The sequence below is a fragment of the Corvus kubaryi genome, unplaced genomic scaffold (genome assembly GCF_017639235.1).
Source record: "Corvus kubaryi isolate FWS band 111438036 unplaced genomic scaffold, C.kubaryi_AGA036_p1.0 65267, whole genome shotgun sequence".
In the NCBI taxonomy this organism is placed as follows: domain Eukaryota; kingdom Metazoa; phylum Chordata; class Aves; order Passeriformes; family Corvidae; genus Corvus; species Corvus kubaryi.
Genome location: NW_024581876.1, coordinates 70,155 through 91,175, shown reverse-complemented (window position 1 = coordinate 91,175; position 21,021 = coordinate 70,155). Strand labels below are relative to the sequence as shown.

At 35.1% G+C, this 21,021-nt stretch overlaps 1 protein-coding gene across 1 annotated transcript in view; it reads left to right on the top strand.

Moving 5' to 3' along the window:
• The window catches only part of LOC121673172 (glutaminase kidney isoform, mitochondrial), a 54,156-nt gene that overhangs the window by 5,342 nt on the left and 27,793 nt on the right, over window positions 1–21,021 (top strand). The window contains exons 3-11 of the mRNA XM_042046259.1: window positions 1,313–1,442; window positions 2,134–2,213; window positions 3,804–3,967; window positions 8,640–8,698; window positions 16,265–16,297; window positions 16,552–16,610; window positions 17,704–17,770; window positions 18,347–18,397; window positions 20,811–20,987. Of these exons, the coding sequence (XP_041902193.1) occupies window positions 1,313–1,442; window positions 2,134–2,213; window positions 3,804–3,967; window positions 8,640–8,698; window positions 16,265–16,297; window positions 16,552–16,610; window positions 17,704–17,770; window positions 18,347–18,397; window positions 20,811–20,987 (820 nt within the window). The remainder of the gene's footprint in view (window positions 1–1,312; window positions 1,443–2,133; window positions 2,214–3,803; window positions 3,968–8,639; window positions 8,699–16,264; window positions 16,298–16,551; window positions 16,611–17,703; window positions 17,771–18,346; window positions 18,398–20,810; window positions 20,988–21,021) is intronic.

Below are 21,021 nucleotides of genomic sequence, written 5' to 3'. Positions count from 1 at the left end.
TCGTTCACTTTCGGAGACCAGTGCCTATCAGCATTTGAAATGGGTATCAATTGAATTTAAGATAAGTCGTCTAAGTACTAAGGACTTTAAAGGCGACTTTAAAGACTTAGAAAAAGAGAGGGGGTTTCAAAGGGAGGAAAATTCTGTCTCTTCACCGATCTTCATGCACCTTCGTTTTGAACTGATGATGACTTTTAATAGTAGGATTATTGAAATACCTAATCTAAGTGAAAACATTTCCCTAAAAATTATTTTTTTTCTGAGTAACTCTTAATTGGAAGGTATGTTCTTCTTTGTAGCATGTGCCTAGATGTTCTTAACTTTTCATTTGCCTGCATTAATAGTATGTGTCTGCTTTTGTCAACACTGCCAGAAGGCATGGCATGAAGGTGTTAACTGTTTGTTTGGTGTTAAACCTCCCTTTGTCTTCCTTGCACTGGGATGGGGCTGTTAATACCCTTCATCAGGTCATATTTCAACTGACTTGATAATGGCTCCCAGTTGCCACCCTGCTCGTGTTCTCCCCCCTCACCCACAGACACACCACTTTCAGCATGTCTCAGTTTGTGTTCATCCTTCCTTCTGTTTGTCCTAGATACGTCCTTTCCTTTTTACCTCATCGGTTTTTTGACTGACCCAGATGGGCTGACGTTCCGAGGGTGTGGCCGATAGTGTAACTGTGTTCTGGGCTGAAAGGCAACAGAGATTCCTTAAGTGCTGTCGGTTTGAAACTAGACACTTGCGGTACTGCTCACTATGAACTTTTGCTCAGTTCAGGAGATGTTACCAAGTTTTTCCACAGGGCTTTTTTCTTATTAGAGGGGAATCACATTCCAGTTTGGTCTGTTGGCAGCGTTCTCCCCTCAGTTCGTGGTGAAAGAGTCAAGTGAGAGAAAGCAACCCTGAACCTCCTAAGTCTGATCTAACTCTGAAATTAGTACTGTTTTGGACAAGGACTGGGCTAGATAAACTACAGATGGCTTGATCCTGAGAACTGGGTGCTTTAGATCCCTTTTGCAAGCTGAGGTGCTACTTGAAGGCAGATTGATAATACCTTGCAGTATAGCTTCACAGTTGAAACTTCAAAAAGAGAGCTTTAAGTAGAAAAAAATAAAAATGAATGCAATAAAACTATTATAACTAATTTAGAAAAATAGAGTGGCAAATTGGAAAAGTAATAAAGCCTTGTTCTTGTAGGCATGTAGCTTCAAGGGACTGAAGGTCCTAATTAAATAACATGTAATTGCTACTTAAGTAGGCTTTTTGACAGTACGTTATCAAAGTACTAATAAACTTTTTCAACTTTTTGCAGGTGTGTACAAAGTAATATTGTGTTGCTTACTCAAGCTTTCAGAAGGAAGTTTGTCATTCCAGATTTTATGTCGTTTACTTCCCATATTGATGAGCTGTATGAAAGTGCTAAAAAACAATCTGGAGGAAAGGTAACCTGTTTATAAATTCAACCTCAAACTTCTGTAGGTTTTTAGTATTAACCAAATGCGTCATTTGTTAAGTAGATAGATTTTTCTTAACATTTTTAGAAAAATTAAACTGATAGCGTAATGAAAGAGTTTTGGAAGTTCAGTTATGCCTGCAACTTGTAAACTGTGTTAGAAATACCGTCCATAGCCTCTAAGAATCTTGTAGCGTTTTGATGTTGGAATATGAAAATAGCATTATTCTTTCTTATAAAACTGCTGTATAATTTGTCAGACTACACTTAGTCTATAGAAAAATTATGCAGCTCTACACATCTGGCAATTGTCAATACCACACCTTTGTTAGTAAATAAGATTTATTCTGGTGCTTATTTTCAATAAATTAGTTTTAAAATCCTAGACTTCGTTACAAGCTAAAAATTTTATATGATTTGAAAATGCTGAACATGCTGTAATACAGAACACAGATACCTCTCTGAAGGTGCTGAAAATTTTACTTTGAAAAAATGTTTTATTTGATAGTGATCCAGTGAATATAATAATTTCTAATGAAGCTTAAATATACCAGGTCATTATTAGTAGTGTAACTCAGTTCTACCTTGTGTATTCTTTCCATTGACATTTATTTTAAGTAACGTAGAGTTAAGTATTTTGGATATTGTAATGTGTCTCTCTTTATTTCACGCTGTAATAGGTTGCTGACTATATTCCACAACTGGCCAAGTTCAGCCCGGACTTGTGGGGGGTGTCACTTTGCACCGTTGATGGACAAAGGTATATTGTAACTTCTAGATTTTGTTCTTGGAATAGTTGAAGGACAGATAAAGGCAATGCTTCTGTAGTATTAATCTTTGGAAGCTGAAAAGCTTTGTCTCATAGTACTTGTGCATCGAGCTGTATAACTTTCTGTGTAGGTCACAATGTACAAAGTGTTAGTTCCTTCTCCGCATTTTAATGTTTTCACTGTAGCATTGTTATATAATATGTGTGTCACTGAAAAAATGCAGATACATGTTCTTTAAAAAGAAAATGAAGATGTGGAAACTGGACAGAGCTGAAGATGATTTTGCTTTTCAGGTTTATCAGGCTTTTCCCTGCAAGGGTTTATGTAGGTCTTAGATATAGTCAGAGTGATTTTATTTTTCTCAGTAACTCAGAGTAGCAGACGGTTAGGAGCCTCGATGTAAAGGGATACCTTGCACCATCTAGCTGAGAAGTAACACAAACTCTGTCTACCTTTGTGAGTACACAATGAAAGATGTCCATCATCTCTGCTGACCTGCAGTTTGGTGTGGTCCTACTGCAGGTCCTGGAAACTGCAGTTTTTGGGTGTTGGGTTTGTGAATGGGGCATTCCTGAGAGCATCAGACTTGCTTCTGGTGACTATGGCTTGGAAGTTATTTTGCTATGATCTCTTGAGATCCATATGTTTGCTTCTAATTAGCCATATGCTCTGTAATCTCAGGGGAGGAGCTGTACAAGTGAGCTGAAGTATATTTTTCATCTCCCTGTTTAAGTGTCTGAGCTACAATCTATTAATAGTAAAAAACCTTATACTTTAAATTGGCATTTTGCTTTGTTTTGGATATTATGCGCTAATGAAAGTTTTTATAATGTTAATTTTTGTGATGTTTAATGTTTAGTAATGTTAGCTTTTATATTGCCAAAATGGTATTGTGATTTTCACTGAAGCCTGCTTGTGTTTTCTGCAAAGAAAAGAAGCAAATACACTCCTGATTTTGTCACCAGACAAGTGACTGCTTCAAGCCTTTTGCTCTAGATGTGGCATATGCTGCTTGCATGAGTCACTCTTTGGTGCAGTCTGACATAGATGCTGAAAGTAAACTTTCCAAAAGATAGCATGTAGTAAGTGTTATAAAACATCTCTGCCATTATCACAGGGAATGTAAATGCAGCTATTTGATTATTGTTCTCAAATTGCAAAACCAAACTGTATCTCATATTTGTTTATATAGACATGAATAAGTGTAGTGGCTCTGTTTGGGTCAGCTGTACCCTGTTGAGTATGTGGTTTGCAACTGAGTAGGATAAGTGTAAGATTAGAGGTCTGAGGTGATTTCTTGCTCTGGTACAAACCCGTATCTGAACCCATTTTCATTTTGTTATCTCTGCAGTAGTCAGCAACTGACTTTGTTATGCTTGGCTTATGGAGTCAGTTGCTAAAACCTGTAAATCTCATTGTTAAGTTCTTTAAAATGAGACTTAGTATTAATATGCTTTTGCTTTTTGGTGCGTTTTTGTTATTAGTCCTTGTATGTGGAAGGATAGATGAAGCATTTAACATTCTACTGCCACAGCTGACAATCAGGAAATTCCAAGCCTCTTCATCTGTGTTTTTCCCAGGCATTCTGTGGGTGATACCAAAGTTCCATTTTGTCTTCAGTCCTGCGTAAAGCCTTTGAAATATGCGATTGCTGTCAATGATCTTGGCACAGAGTATGTGCACAGATATGTTGGTAAAGAGCCTAGTGGATTACGGTTCAACAAATTGTTCCTGAATGAAGATGGTAAGAGATACATTTTACTTAATAATGCAAATACTCAGTTTTAGAAAAATATGAGGCAAGCCTACACAGTTTTTTCAGTCTTGTCATTTTACCCTATCCTCTTAAGTCATATTACTAGGCAGCTTTCTGGAATATTTTGCATCAGCAAGGTAAACTTAGTTTTTGTTAGTCACTTTTGCCTAATTTAGAATGCTAGTAAAAGATGTTGTATTGCTTCTATTCTATTTGCTAGTTATTGAGCTGTAGGAAAACCCAAAGAATTTTAACGATGAAAGTATTTTAAATTTATTTTTATTTAGTTGAGTTGGTAGCAAATGTTCCTTAATCATGGCTTCTGTAAAAATGGTGGTGAAAGAATCAAAGATGTTAAATTGATTTTAAAAAACATATCACTTCTCAGCCTTCTGAGAAGCAGGTGCTGGTGCCAAAGGCCAGCACTGACTAGTTTCCAGAAGGCGAAATCTTCCCACAGATTATTCTAAATGGAATTTGGCTACTGATTCAAAACGATGTTTTTATTTTTTTCCCTGTGGCAGGAGTATTTTAGCAAGAATTTCTCATACAGCACTTACCTAGATTATTTCTTTTTCATGTTATATTAATTCTCAAGCATGGAAATTTAATTTTAATAAACTTTATGGCAAAAATCTGAGAAAGGTGACTCAGGTAGCCCTAGAGGAAATACTGGATATTATCTCTGAAACACAAATGTTTCTTCTAGTGGATCTGTCTCAGTAAAAGAACAGACAATGTTTCCATTGCCATGGTATTGCAATTAATATTTAATTACCAGCATAAGGCTTGGATGACATTTTTCTCAAGGACTGTATTGAATTCTGACTTAAATATCTATATTATTAATATATTAATGACACCTGATTATATTTATTATGTTTATAAATATATTCAAACGATTATATAAAAATTATTTATTTATATCTTAAAATCATCTTACCATATTTAAAAATACAATATATCGTGACAATTTATTTTCTCTGTTTTATTATGTTAGTAAATGGTGATGAAATACCAGTATGAATATATTGCCAAGAGGGATTAAGCATTTTGTCAAGTTTTGCTGTCTTGTTTTTGCTTTCCTAGTTTTTCCAAATATACAGTGTTGTAACAGTGTGAAGAAGACTTGTCTTTCATATCTTACAAAAAGATTTACTATAAAAAAAGCTTTGATGGTGCTGAAAATGGCTCCTGAATTCCTTTGAACTAATATAGATGTTCTGTTTTTTCTCTTTTTAATAACATGACAAAGTATAGAAATTATTTTCTTCTTTTTATTGCTACTTTTAACATTGAACTATTGGAGAAGAATTGGTGGGCTGTGGTCTTTTACATTACTGTTATACTTTAAGAGTGTTTATAAGGCAAGAGTGTTTCTTATGCATATTATGTTATGCATAAGAGAATTTGGACTATGGAAATTTTGACCAAGGAACATGAAATTAATAGAGAAGACTAATTCACATGATAGAATATTTAATTTTTAAATACGTGCTTCTATGGCTGATAGACACAGGAAAGAAGTGCTGGGACTGACCTGGATGGCCTCTTATACAGTTGTTATGAGAAGAACTAAAACAAAAAGTAGGAGTCTAATAAATAGGAACATTTCAGTTATAGGGAGAGAAAGGGAGGTTGAGTTTCTCCAAGTGAAGGAAGAGGAGGGAAGAATGGATTATACTTTGCTTGTAGATTTAAACCACTGTATGAACTTTAGATGTGCAGAGTATTTGTCAGTTTGAGCATCCATAAATACGTTGAAGATCAGGTTTGAAAATGAAAAAAAAAAATAGATATTGAATCTATTTACTTTCTGAATATTCAGATGTAGTTGAATTCCATGTTCATAATCCAGATTCTGTGAAGTGATACACAGGTGTTTGAGAACCGTTTAGACATGCATCTGAAGCTATTTTTTCTATACTTACTTTATGGAAGATTCCTAAAACAGGATGTTCTTGTATTTCATTGTTTACTAGTATTGAGATTCAAGCTGGAAAGAATGAAGAATATTTTAACATAATTTAAAATTATAGCTAAAAATGCCAATTTACAACAAAAAGATGTTGCTGTGTTTAGAGTATTATCTGTGCTGTGCAATGGAAATTTGGAAACTTCTGCAGGCTTATGCATATTCAATTTTAAAACTTGTTTTATCAAAGGGAATATATTGCCCAGTCCAAGTCAGATTTCTGAAGGAATAAAACAATCTCCATGCTAATTTTAAAAATACTATTCCAGTTGATTGAAGTAGATCAGGAATTTTACTATGTAAAATATGTCTGAAACAGGCATTATCAGGAATAATTTTCCTGGCTATGGTCATTAGGCAGCTACAGGCTTTTTAATATCTATTGAGCTCATGATGCTACAAGTGTGACAATACCTGTATATATGAACAGGTAGTATCTCTTATCCATACATACAACCTCTTCTTGGTGAGAATTCAAACATACACGTGGTATGGAATCTGGTTGTGTTGTTTTCTTCGTACTGTGTGGCAGATTGAAACTATAGAGGTGCACAGAAGAATCAAGAGCAAAATATTTATAAAAATATTTTTAGAATGGGCTCTGTATGATAAAGTCATGAGTTTATGGACTGGAGTGATACCTAATGCTGGTGAGAGGAAGCTGTAAAGAAGAGAAGCATAGCTAGAGTGAGAAATGAGGGTGACAGTGTGTTCTGATTAAGCATGAGAGCCGTGTTGTCTTGAATTGTGTGTCCAGAGTTGGGATCCCCAGCTCAAGGAGAACAGTGACAAACTGGGGAGGGCTCCAGCGAAGGGCTGCCAGGATGCTGTGCAGTCCAGAGCACGTGCAACTCCCAAGGAGCAGTCAGAAGGGGGAGTCTAGGGGCTCCCCTGGAAGCCTCTTCAAATTCTTGAAGAGGAATTGCCAACATGAAGAGTTCTGTAATTCTTCTTGGTAGTGCCACCTGGTACAACAAGAGCCAGTGGCCCCATGCAGTGGCTTGGGAGCTGCAGATTGGATATTAGGGTAAATTTGTCCTTTTAGGATGAACAGGATTGCGGGAGAGAGGATTTGCCACATCTGGAGGTTTTCAAGACTCAGTTAATAGAACTTTGGCAATAGCCTTGCATTGAGTGGGAAGGTGGAGGAGATGACCCCCAGATGTCCCTTCTGACGTGCAGGCTGTGATGCTGTGAGTGGTCATTTGACTTGTGTTCAGGTCTGTGGTCCCTAAGGAGCTATGGAAATTGTATGTTTTCTTATCCAGGATCTGGTCTTAATTGAAAGTCAGATACATTTGACCCTCGTTGCTTGCATTAGTAGATTACAACAGGATATTTTATATATGTGGATCTTAAGTATAATCAAATGAAATCAGAACAATTTGTCAGTCTCGTTCAGAGAGAGAAGGAATGGCAGTAACAACTTTAAAATAGTATCTAGACAACAAGTTTGTATTTTAGGGGAGCTCCGCTGTTTTGGAAGATACTGGCCTTTTTTCCCACTAATAGAATAGTTGGATTTATTTAAAAGTTCCTTTTAATATTGACTTCCTGAAAAATACTAATAAAATTGATGATCAGTTTTTGAAGATTAACTGATAGTCATAGATGGCTGTCATTGACCATACCCAGTGTAATTTTCATGGGAAGATGTGTGTTGGCTGCGAATATCAGACTCATATCCAAAACCCCAATCATCTCAAGTTTCCTTTAGAGTCCATATTTGTATATCATGCATAAAAGTATTAAAGAGTTTTTGTGTTGTTTTTTTAATTAGTATTTTTTCAAATTTGGAGATAAAGGAATAGCAAATAAAGAATTCAAACATGTCATGATATTAATGCATTGAGAATTGTTCAAAGTTTGCTCAGAAGTCAACATCCTAGTTAAAAGGCACAGCAAAAATGTTAGTTAAAAAAAGAAAAGGGTTATTTGTTGAAGGTGGATTATTTGGGAAAAGTAAGATGGCTGATAAGGAGAGGTTTTTCAGAAAAAGAAAATAGAAGAGAAGGTGATTCATTCAGCAGTCAAGAATGATTTGGGAATGCAAAGATACTGTTAATATGGAGATCAGTGGGAAAAAGGAAAATGTAAGTGTAGCAGGTATGTGCAAGTCAGCTATGAAGTAAGTTAAATTCTAGGGAGGATGAGTAAATACATATTTGCATTTCAGAAGCTGCCGGTAGAAACCTCTGGCTCTTGAAAAGAATCAGTGTTTTGTATTCATGGTCAGCAATAAGGAAATTTAAGAACTGGATTTTAATTATTTTTTAAAGGTCCTGTTTAAACACTTTTAAAATCACTGAGACTTGGTAACTTGGGGGAAAAATTGGAAAGTCCTGGGGTTGCTCTGCTTTTAAGTGTTGCGTTGATCCAATACTGGAACACTGAAGAGCATTTGTAAGTTTCAAGAAAAGAAATTATGCCAAACCAAATAATTTACTGGATTAAGTTGCATAAGACTGAGTGTGTTCTAAGCTGTAAAATACTCAGAATTATAAAATATTGTGTATAGTGTTGGATTACAGTATTTTTTTAAAGGTTTAGGATTATATAATAGCTATTCTGTAATAGTAACTTGAAGTCATACATCTAGAATAATTTTTCCCTTAGGCACTTGACTGGTTTTGTTTGACAAACTTGTCTTGGAATATATTTGTAATTGAAAACTTTATTTCACAGACAGGCCTCATAACCCTATGGTGAATGCTGGAGCAATTGTGATCACATCTTTAATCAAGGTAAAAAGTTAATTTTTAGTTTCTCTCCGAGTATTTTAGTAGAATGTAGAAAATAATGTCTTGTACAGATTATAAACTGTATTTGATTTTTGACTGCAATATCTGATGGCACTTTACTCATTGGCAGGTAGACAATCTCTGATATTTTGGAAATAGTAACCCTTGCAAACAAATGCAGTGTTAGACTAGCAGTTTCTAACAAGTATCAGTGCATCTCAAAAACTCTGTTTCCTTGATGGTATTAATTTGTTTCCTTCTTTAGCTGCACAACACTTGATATTCTCTCGAGAGCGTTGTCTTCTATTTGTTAATTGCTGAGGAAGTACATTGCTCAGGAACAAACTTTATAGCACTTAGAAGTACATTTCTGAGTGTCTAGTGCTCTTATAGAGCATAAAGTTACAAGAGTATTTCTTGCTGTGTAGAAGAAATGGAAGATACTATAATTTGTACAGGAGCAATTGTGCTGTATCTAAATGTCAGTCTTATGTTGAATTTGTGTGCTGTTAACATCCTGCACCACTAAATTATGTTAGGCTTCTATGGTACACAGTTGTTGTTGGGATGTAAGTGTGCTTTCATAAATAAGAATGTTTGAAAATAGTCGCTTATTTTGCCAAGCACACCAGGACTGAATAATGACTTTACATCTTTAGTCCATGATCTTGAGACTTTTGGAAAGCTGTATTGTATTTTTTCCGTAGAATAGCTGTGTATAAATGTCTTGAAGTTGTTAATGGTATAAACTCCATATAATGTTAATGCTTGCCAGATACTTGACTTGTATTTTCTGCTGGTGTCGGTCGCCACAGGTACAAAAAATTAATTTTTTTTTTCTAAGGGTACCTGCATAGAGTTCTGGGGAACATGTCAGTCCCCTGGAATTTTTGAGTAGTAAGCTTGATACTGTTACTTCAGAGGTCTAAAAGCCTTTTTTACAACCTGTTTCTTGGTTGTGTTTCAAAGTCCAATAGCTACAGTGTGTTTCCTACCCTCTATTTCCAAAACGTTGATTTTAAAATTACTTAGATCTTGATTTTCTGTTATTTTATATTTAAAGAAGGTGTAAGAACTCCTGCTTAAAGACATTTATCTTTGATAGCTGTAGGTGAAAGAAAATGGCCTTAAGTATGACAGGTAAATTTATTCACATTTAATATTTTTTAAAGGTTGACTGAGCATTGAAATTCACTTGGATAATAGTGAATTTTAAAAACTGACTTAACACACTTGTCTGAAATGTCAAAATGTTAGTCCAAATACAACATGCCCTGCTGATCATAAGGCAAAACAAAAGCATGTGCCTCTTGCAGAAGGCACGTAGTTCTTGATAAATGGTGTACTTCTGAATAGATAACATGGATTTGTTTATTGCATGCAACTGTGGTATTTGTTGCAAGGATGTGGGATTGGTTTTGCTGGGTGGCTTTCTTTAAATTTTTGTTTGGGTTTTTTCTGTAATGTTCTTATAAAGAGTATTGCATTGCACTAACATTTCTGCATGTGGTAACTGCACGTCTAGTGGACGCGTATCTTATCACACCATTATTTGTTTTCAGTGTGATTAAAATGTAGATTATTTTCTGTACTGCTTTCACTAAGATACCATTTATCATTTGAATAACTAACCAAGCTAAACATATTCTGAAGAAAATTATGTAGAGGGACACAGGTACAAAACTACCTAGTAGTTGTATTTTTTGTGAAGTAACTTCTTTACAATCTGCAACTTAACATTATTCCTACTAACCTGTGAATTACGTAATTCACGTTTGTATTTGATCTAATATCAAACTTACCTTTTTTCTGAAAAAGGTGGCTTCATTAACTCATGTTTTGCCCTCAATTCCTCTGCATTTGTTCTTTTTATTTAAGGTGTTACTTACATGTCTTAAAGGCAGTGTGTGACTCTTAAAGTACAAGAAAACTTAAATTCACCTTGTATTGCAGATTTATCTAATGTGACAGCATGTTAATAACTATGGAGAGATTGTTGCTGTATTTCATAGTTAAGAATGCTTTTATCTCCTTTGAGATTCATTATCTCTTTCTGAGAAATGGATCTAAGAAGTCTTTCAAAGTTCCCATACGTGGTACTGAGTTTAGCAGCTATTAGTAGACACGATCTTGCACACAGCTGTCCTTAGAGCCTGGCACAGATAATGGTTACTTGTGGATGAGCAATGATGCTTGGAGTAATCTTTCTGTCAGAATATGTTAACATGTAATATGTTAACATTTTAGGGGTAAAAATGGCTCTTAGCATCACTTACCCGGTTCTGGCTTCTGTAAGAATTTGGTGTTCCCACCTTGGAACAGAGCAGGGACCTAAACTGTAACATTACATTGTCTTTGCAATCCATAATAATAAATAATGAGGGGTATGTGCATGTTAAATTGTACGTTTGTTTGAGTTACTTAGGCATGGCTGTATCATGCTCCTGCCATCTTAAGTGATTCTCCGACTGCCCTGGGTTTGGAGCTACAGTGTATTTACATTTTGGTGTCTCAACCCCTGGCTCTGTTCTGATTGTACTTGCATTACACTCCATAGACTATTTTATCAGTTTAAAGGATGTATCTACAATAAAAATGCATTAGCAAAAGGACATCCTGCAGGTCACTTTTAAAGAAATAAAATTTAAAAAAAACCCCTAAGGATCTTTTCCCTTGTTGATAATTGTACAGCCATTTGCCTGTAATACTAGTTGTATAAATGACATGGTTACAACAATTTTCAAATAATTTTTATCAAAAGAAAATTGTGTGGCAATTACAGGAGTTTGTGGAAAGGTGGTATGAGATAAAACAGTAATTTTTTCCATATCTTCAAGGAAATATAGGTGCTTGAAAGAAGGTGATTCAACTCCTGTACAGATTTAGTACAGATTCAGTGCAGCTTTCTGTACATCACATTGGCTGGGAAAAGTCTTTATTGCCTGTAGTAGGGATAGATATTACTGCTTTGATCTGTTTTCTTAAACTTCAAACTCAATTCTCAAAGCTTGTCAACTCCAGGAATAACAGTGGTTTTGTCAGGGACTTCCCACTTCCACTTTACTGACTTGTCGTATTAGAAGTGCAGGTGAGATAAAGAGGAAGGATTCACAGGGAAATATGTGGAAGAAGGCAGATGGCTGTGGATGGAATCACCAGAGGATAAAGGATTAATCTTAAGTCATTTTTATTGTGTGCTTTAACATTCCATCTGTAGATAAAAGTTTTCCTAATCTAACAGCAAAGGTTCAGGCAAATACAGCATCTTTAAATCCTCTACGTACTGGCAGCCACACGCAGACTGTAAGACAGTGTGGACTTGAAAGCTCACTGAAGGGAGGTGTTCTGTGGTCTTGAATTATGTGGGAAGCATTTAGACATGTTGGGAATAACAAAATTCATAGTTCTTGCAAAAAATTCAGTGTACGAGAAAATGAAAATGCTGATCTCGCTGACCCTGAAAAGACCTTAGTTCAATGGAAGCTTTTTTTTTTGATAAAACATGGAGGGGTTTGTGATATATTTAAGAGCTTTCTAAATATACTGATAAATCAGAAAGTAAATGAGGCAAAGAGTGGTAGAAAAAACCTGTCTGGCTGTGCCAAGGGTCTGTTTGCTGTCAGGATTCAGTTATTAGGAAACCTATGCAGTTACAGTTTAATACTTGAGAGGTGGGAAAATGCATGGCTTATTTGGCAGTATAGTTATAATAAACTGTACTGATTTAGCTTAACTGCTCTATGCTGTCACTCCAGTTATCCTTCCTGATAGACTGTTGTGTAAATATACATACAAACCACTTTGCATCATGTGTTGGTGTTGTGATCTTCTCTACCAGATACTTGTCTTTACTTTGGTGACATTGCCTCTCTTCCTAGGTTATTAATTTTCTTTTGGTAACTAATTTGGGGATAGAACTTACATCCATGTTTTTCTCCACTTGCTTTTTACTGTAACTCAAGTATATTGGATGTTATCTGATGTAGAATATGTATGAGATTCTGTGAAATGACGTCTGTTCAGTGGTCACAAACGCACAGAAGTGAAGGACACACAAAATCTGACATGTATTTGAAATTTTCATAGTATTTGTCTTAGGTCAAGTACTGTCTGTCACAGTGTACTCTCAAGTATTTCAGAGCTGAAAATGGTACACTAAACTGGCAAGACACCAGTTCTCACAGAACAGGACCATCTTAACAAATAAATATAAAAAGTGTGTAAGTACAGAAAGCTAAAATAAAGACATAAAGAAAAGACATAAAGAAAAATGCACAAGTGTAAAGAAAAGAGTTTTCTTGCACTCTGATGTAGTATTACGATTTTTTGTTTCTGGATATTTTCATCACAGGATAGCGTTAGATTATAAATTTGGCTTTAAATATTCCAGAAATTAATTTTTAAATAATCTTCTATTATTAGAAGATTATAAACTTCTCATGATCCAGGTGTTTTTGTTAGCTTTGCGTAGATTCAAAATCGAGAAATTGCTTTAGCAAGAGACATGTGGTAAGAGCTTATATGGTCTAATCATAGAAACAGTGTTGATCAATGAAAAGTGGCTAATATTAACTACTTTTCCAATAAGTATTGCCTGATTTTGTTGTTGCAAGCTCTGGTAAGTATCCATGGGTCTCTTTCCTATGTAGGCATGTAGCCTTTGCAACTGTTTCTATTTTTTAATAGAAATACAAGTAATATAGTACAAGTACCTTGTTTAAAATAAAAAAGGGAAGATCACTAAAACCTGACACAGTCAAAAAATTCAAATTTATGATTGACAGCCATAGGTTCATTGGGGTTTTAAGTGTTTACAAAATTGTGTTGAGCTGTCTTCTGCAAGTTTGAATTTTCTGCCTATCAAACTGCTTCAGTCCTAACATTGTAAATTTAATTTTGTATTCATTTAGAAGTGTTTTTTCATATGTTTATACACACAAGCATGTATAAGTGTGTATAGGAACATATGTTCCAGTAAATGTACAAAGTGTTTGTGGAGTTAGTGCATGGAATGTTTTCTTTGATGTTCTAGACAGGTTGAATTGCATCTGAACTTTAAAAATGCTTTTTAAGAAGTATTGTCATGGTTGCCCTCAAATTCATAGGTTTATACAGTCAAGCTAAAAATAAGGGCTTGTGGAAGAACAGAAGTTTCCTTGTCTCTTATATTTGTTTAAATTATTACGGAAAAGCTGCTTAGTACTCTAAATGTTAGGATTTTATATTTGCAATTGAATTTTAATCATAGAATGTGTGTTGCCACTGTGTCTCTTCAGCTTTTTAGGAGGAGCAGGATACCTCTGTCAGCTGCTGAAAGAGGGGAACTAATCTGCTGGGGTTTTTAGTCATCATGTGTATGGAAGCAGAGTTTCTCATTTCAGTAACATGTTGTAGTAAATCCCTACTGAGGTCTTGATCGTGTGATTGCTTAAGCAAGTAGTTCAGGTGAATGAGCAGTCTGATTTCAGTAACAATGCTTTTGTGTGTGATATGAAATACCTCTACAAGTGCGCGGAACATCAAGGACTAAAAACTCATCATCTGGCTTAGTATGCAGAAGATTTTCTTCCCAAAATATGAGTTTAGTTGTGAACTTTGAAAAGGAACCTTTTTTATTAAAAGTCAATGTGGAAAAAGTTTGCATTGAGTCTTTCGCCCACCAATTTAATGTGCTGCTGGTAAAGCCATGTTTTTATTGAAGGGAATATTTTTTTCAACCAGGCAGAACAAAAAAGTGAAGTATTATGTATTTATATTTTTGCAGAAAGCATGATCTCTTTCTCCCTCCTTTCTTTTTTTTTTTTTTAAAAGAACCTGTTTCAATTTATTAAACATGTCTAACCATACAATTATCAATGCAGCATCCCATAACTAATGCTGACCCACTTTCCCAGAAAAAGATGTTCATTGTGCATTTGAAAGGTTGAAAAGGTTTTTGTGGTTTAAATGTTGTTACATATTTTACAGCATTAGGATCTATGGAATATTTTGACAACTGCAACAGTTCAATGAAGTTGGTAATTTCTTCTTTTAATTATTTTTCATTGAACAGATTTGGAGTTAAATTTTTAAGATTTGTGTTCTGGTATATTATACAGGAACATTTTGATGAAATGTATCATGCATTTTTTTATCTAATTGAAAATTAGCTAGAGATTATTGCCTTTAGGAGTAAGGTTATTAGCCTTTAAACATAAGGGTAGCCACTGGCGCATAATTTTGAGAGAACAGTGTGGTGTTCCTTTCACCAGTGATCATACGTGTGTGTCTGCACATCCTCCTGTAGATGAGCTGATGCATGGGCTTCCAAGATTATCTGCAATACCCTAATCCACACACAGAGTGGGAAATGAGACTGGCTTTATGCATTTCATTAAGTAAAATACTGGTTGATATAAAGCTTCCGTTTTTTCCACTTTCTTCCCCATCCCCACACTAAACACAGTGCAAGTAGCGTCTTGAATTGTTTGAGATTTGTTAGAGGCTTGTTATTCTAAATAGAGTGTCTTTAATATTAAAATAATGTATTAAAACAGATACATTGTTTCCACTTGTGTATGCGATGCCATTGTTTTTTAAACTTCCTCCAAAAATTCTCCTTGGCTGCTTAAAAAAAACTAAAAACTCCCCCCAGTAGACCATATGCTATTTTTTACCTCCCACTCCTCTTTCAATCTCTTTTGATAGGAATTTGTGAAAGGCCACCCATCAGAGACCTCTGAAAAATTAATGTTTTTAACTGGCAGCTACTAAATTTGAGAATGTTCTTCAATGTGGGAGGAAAAAAAAAAATTCTCAAAGTAACACCCCTCATCCTTCCTGAAAAACCCAAACCAAGCACACCCTAAGAATTAAGTTTCACTATCATCCTTATTAAGTTGGATTTAGATTTTCCTGTACATTGTTATCACAATGATGTGCCCTATGATGTGAAATTCTATTTTTCTAGCTGTTTAACAATTTTTAATAGGTAGGACATTAATCAGATATTAACTAAATCAGATATTTTAAAACTAATTGCAGTTATTTTCATAGTAAGGGGTAACACTTCATTTTTAGTCTTCGGTCTAAATTCTTAGTATGGGCACTGGCCATGGAAATATTTTAACTTCAGTAGCCTCAATCTCCCTATGCTCAGCTCTGTTGGTAATATGAGAATACTTTTGGCTTACTAATCTATAAAAAGTTAGTGTTTTTACTGTAATTATCCTGTTTGTAGTTACTTCTGTATTTTTTTTGCTTTAGCTACAGCATTTACTTATGCTAAGCATGTAAAGTTGAATAGAGAGCACTTAAAATAAAGCATACCTTCATTTATTACCTTCCAGTTTAAATTAATTTCCAACATACAGGTGTTGGTTAAGATTCATAGGATTGTTTAAATTATAATTAAAGATTTACTTACCTAACACTTTAATTTTTTCATTAATATATGAAGTGATTGTAGTACCTTATTCTTAATTAGCCTCATACCTTAGTTATGTGCATTAAAATCCTAATACTGTTAAGTGAACTAACTTCTTTCCTGTGTTAACAATTTTTTGTAAATTATTTTTTCTTTTCTTGCAGCAAGGAGCAAATAATGCAGAAAAATTTGACTACGTAAGTTGATGTTATAACATTGCTTTTTAAACTAAATTCAATGGAAAATTTTCAAGATGGCAAAAGAATTGAAAGTTAAATTTTAATAATATCCTATGTTTTGTCTTTGTAGATATACTTGGTTGTTCAAACATTTAGTGATTTGTATTGCATTTGTAAAATGGTGTTGCAAGATTTAGGGTACGGCTGGGTTGAAAGCTGATAACCTTTTCATGTGTAAAAATACTGCTTTTCCTTCTCTTTGTCTCTAACAGGTGATGCAGTTCATGAATAAAATGGCTGGTAATGAGTATGTTGGATTCAGTAATGCTACGTAAGTATTTTTTATTCACTTACTGAGGTTAGGTGGAAAGTGTTTCAGCTGATAACTGGCATACGAGCTTATGACAAAGTTTAGTTATTTACATTTCAACCAGCATTTCATCCCTTATATTGGAGGGTGTTTTTGACTTAAAATTTACAGCTAAAGTTGTGCATGTCTCTGACATCAGTGTGGCTAAATTTCACCTAAAAGTGTTGGTTACCTCTTTGAAATGTCAGTATTCTGTCTTAGTGCTCTGCTGGTGCTATGGCAATGAGAGCTGTAAGTGCAACTCTTCCCTTCCTGGCATTCATATTAAAAATTAAACTCTGCATGTTGGTGGCTGCATAGCAAATGTTTAGAAAGCACTGTTCATAACAACTGGGACTCCCTATGCTTTTTTATTTTGCATATTTAAATTCTTTTCTAGAAGAAACAGTTCCCCTCATAAACTCAGTGTATAGCATTCCAAAAATCTGGAGAGCTTTTTCAGGCAGCATGAGGGAAATCATGAAGATTCCCTTTAGCAGAGTTGCTTCCAGGTTGCCAGCTGGAATGCACATGCAGAGGTGTTTTTCCTGAGCTTTGTTACAATCAAAGGTGTGGTGGTATAGAAGGAACCAGGCAGGTATTCCTCCTTTAGTTTTCATCCTTACCTTAATCATCACAATGAGGAGTGGAGCCATCAGTCTGGTCACTGTCTGATCTGCTGTGTGTGTGTGATCCTCAGATTCCTCTGCTTTGGTCAGGAATGACCCTTTCGCTGTGGGATGTTCCATTCCACTCCGGCCTATTTAGAAATGCTTCCGAGATTAGGATCTTGCCCTCCTTTGCCTTATCTCCAAGTCAGCTTATGTTGTGTGGGTAACCAGTACTGTGTGTATTTGGATGTCAATGCTGATTCAATCCAGCTGGGTGAACTGGGATGAACTTCTATGGCCAATTCTGTCCCATTAGTAGAATATTTGTGTTCAGAAGTGGTATATCCTTTACATGCAGTTTTACTGAATTACATTATACATCTTGAGTTCAGCGATTTTTGGGGGTTTTTTGGAAAGTTTGACATGTTGCCTTGTCTTTTTTTTATTTTTTTTTTTTCTTTTAGGTTCCAGTCTGAAAGAGAGAGTGGAGATAGAAACTTTGCAATTGGCTATTACTTGAAAGAAAAAAAGGTTAATCTCTTTTTTTCTTGAGTGTATTTTGAAGATGGTGTGCTGGGTTTAATCCATAGTCTGTGAAGACTTTTAATTTATTTTATGTACAGTATGGCATAAATTAATACTGTATATGTCTTATCAATGTTATTCAAATGCTGTCATTAAAAAAGTGTGATACTTAAGCCATTCTCATAAAACACCTCTAAATATTTTTCTGTATTGTAGCCATGGTAATTTGTTTTATTTGTTGTAAAGCATATAATCTGTGCTGTACAGGTGACTTCATAAAACTCCTGGATGCATTTTTCAGTTTGCTTATTTAAAGATGATGGAAAGATGTACTGAAAAAAGTACATTTAAAGATGTACTGAAAAATATTTTAGTACCTAGTTTATTGATATCGCTGCACCAAGTTATTTTTAAATCTGATGTCATCAAATATTTCTACTTATTATATTTAAATATTTATATTAAAATATGCTTAATGCTTAGTATGCTGACAAAAATATAGCTTAATTTACGTCTTTCTAAAAGTGATACTTAAAAAAAAATAATAATTTTACCTAAAGAGTCTTTATTTTTCTTCCTCAGTGCTTTCCTGAAGGCACGGATATGGTTGCTATACTAGACTTCTATTTTCAGGTAACTGACTTTAAAATTGAGACTAACTATAGACTTAGAATTGCTATTGTAAGCAGTAGAAGCTGATTTGTGCCTAGACATGGAGGCTTTAATGACTTGCAGTTAAATTTGTCAGCTTCTGTTAAATTCTGGAAATGACAGATGTGTGTTTGATGTATCCAGATTTGCTTTTGTTTAGGTGATCTACTCAGATGTCTTTATTGCTAATACAAACTAGCAATAGTCTTTAAACCACTAGTAGAAGTTTAAAATGTCTTGTATTACTTCAGTGAGTTTGACAAAACATTTCTTCTTCTTTGGGTTGCTGCTTCTTACTGTGCTGTGGAGTACTTTACTGTGTAACTGGAGAATGCATGCTGAGCTGTAGGCTTGAGGGGAGTGGTACAAGGGAAGTAATGGCAATATCTCCTTCTTTTAGTTTAATTCAGTGAGTTTAATTTTGAGTAAAAGAATCTATATATATATTTATTCTCCCCCTCCCCCATTTTTTTTCTTTTTGACTTTCAGCAAGTTGTTTGCAACTGTCACAAAATGAGAACTTGGCAAATGTGAGGTATTTCCTCAGTAAGGGTTTCCTAATGTTTAAATGCTCACAACTCAGCCCTGCTGTGTAGGGTTCTCAAGAGGTAGTTCAAGTTGTGTTACTGATTCACTTCATCTGGGAGAGTTTAAAAAAAAAAAAACCCACAGAGTTCAGTTCTCAAAATCTGTTTTTGACTTGGAGACTTGCTGTTACTTACGCAAATCATAAGCCATTATTTTCAAAATGCAAATTTTATTCAAGTTTTTTGTGTTTGGATGCACCTGCTCTCTTATCTTTAGATCAGATGCGTGTTTGTGAAGTAAGATATGTGTGATTAGCTGTAGCTGACCTCTTGTTGAGTTAGAAACTAGGTACAAGCTAATAGTCTGCTCTAAACTTCCCTTGTGACTGAACAGAACGTGTAATTTATCTGAATTTACTGTGTAAACGTGCTTTTTAAATGCCTTGTATCCCACTGCCTGATAATGTGTTCTAAGTGAAAGCTATTCATAACTTAAGAAATGTTAAAGCTAACTTTTCTGATGTATTTTAATTTGGCCTAATTTTTGTGCATTCTGATCTCTGATTTAATGACCATGTGTCATTCTTTCTTTTTTCCCTTGAAAAATCCCCTTTTCGCTCCATGCTCAGGAAAAGGATAGCTCATACACGAGCAGCATTTCTGTTTTCTTGTTAGGGTACAATGCTTAACTTTCCAACACTCAGATTCTACTTGAAAGTCTAGTTGTTTCTTTTCTTTGGGTTTTCTGTAATGTTCCTTCCTCCCTTTTGTAACTGGGAACTTTCTGAGCAGGAATAAAGGTATTTGCCTATTATCTCTGTAAAGTGAGGATGGATGGTTCTCGGATTAGAGAACCGAGGTACAAAATGCAGGTGCTTAAACTGAGAACCTAGAAACAATTTTTTTTTTCAAAGTAGGTGATACTATGTAATACTTCATATGTTTAAAACACGGTTGCCATTTTAGATGCGTCTCTGACAATCTCTTGATTTGCAACTCCAGTTGATTGGACTAGGATGTATTGAGTTTGGCACCCGGAAAATAAGAATTCCAGGTAGTAACTACTCATGCAAATGTGGCTTAGGTAACTTCATGAAGTATCATGTAATGACTGTTTGGCAAAAGCAAGAATACGAGCACTAGTTTGTTTACTTTTTAGAGCAGCATTTCAGCTTCAGGTTGAAACCAACTTATCTTTTGGTTTCTGCAGAAATGAGGCAGCATCAGGTGATGGCATCATATCACATTTCCTGATGTGTCACCAAAGTATGTATAGTCTGTACTGAAGCAGGGATCCTGGGAAAAACTATGGTGTGGTTGTATAATTACTATATAAAAAATTAAATATGAGAAAGGTGAAATAAGGCTGCATCAGCAGGAAGTGCTGGCATTAATACTTGCATGTGCTAGAATTTGCAGCTTTAAATTGTACTTCTAATAACGTGTGGGATCTTCTAAGGCTTTAAAATGAAAAGAACCCACCACACAAAACTAGCTCAAATTGAAAAAAGCAGTCATTCTGTGGCTTTGCCATTTAAGCAGATGCAAAATACTGAGATTGTTTTACAGACCTCTTCCTCTCAAAGGAACATAAGGGGGGGTGGGGGGAGGAATTGAGCAGAGACACTAACCCATAAAATACTGTCCCCAGCTTTTAAGAGGGCTTACAAACACTGTCACTGGGATCTTTATAGTAGAAAGATTCAGACTGTGTTAATTGATGCTACTAGTGTCATCTGTAACAAATGTATGTTACAGGTGATTTTGAGATGTTATTTTAATATTTCTGTATTTTGTTGATCCTGCTGTAGTTGGCCTTACTGTGCTAGAAGTACCAATGCTTATAATCTCTATTTCTTTTCCATAAGCTTTGCTCAATAGAAGTAACATGTGAGTCAGCAAGTGTGATGGCAGCAACTCTGGCTAATGGTGGCTTTTGCCCAATCACTGGTGAGAGAGTCCTGAGTCCTGAAGCAGTCCGGAATACCCTGAGTTTGATGCATTCCTGTGGCATGTATGACTTTTCAGGGCAGTTTGCCTTCCATGTAAGTACTTTCCAAGTGTTAATTACAGCTGACC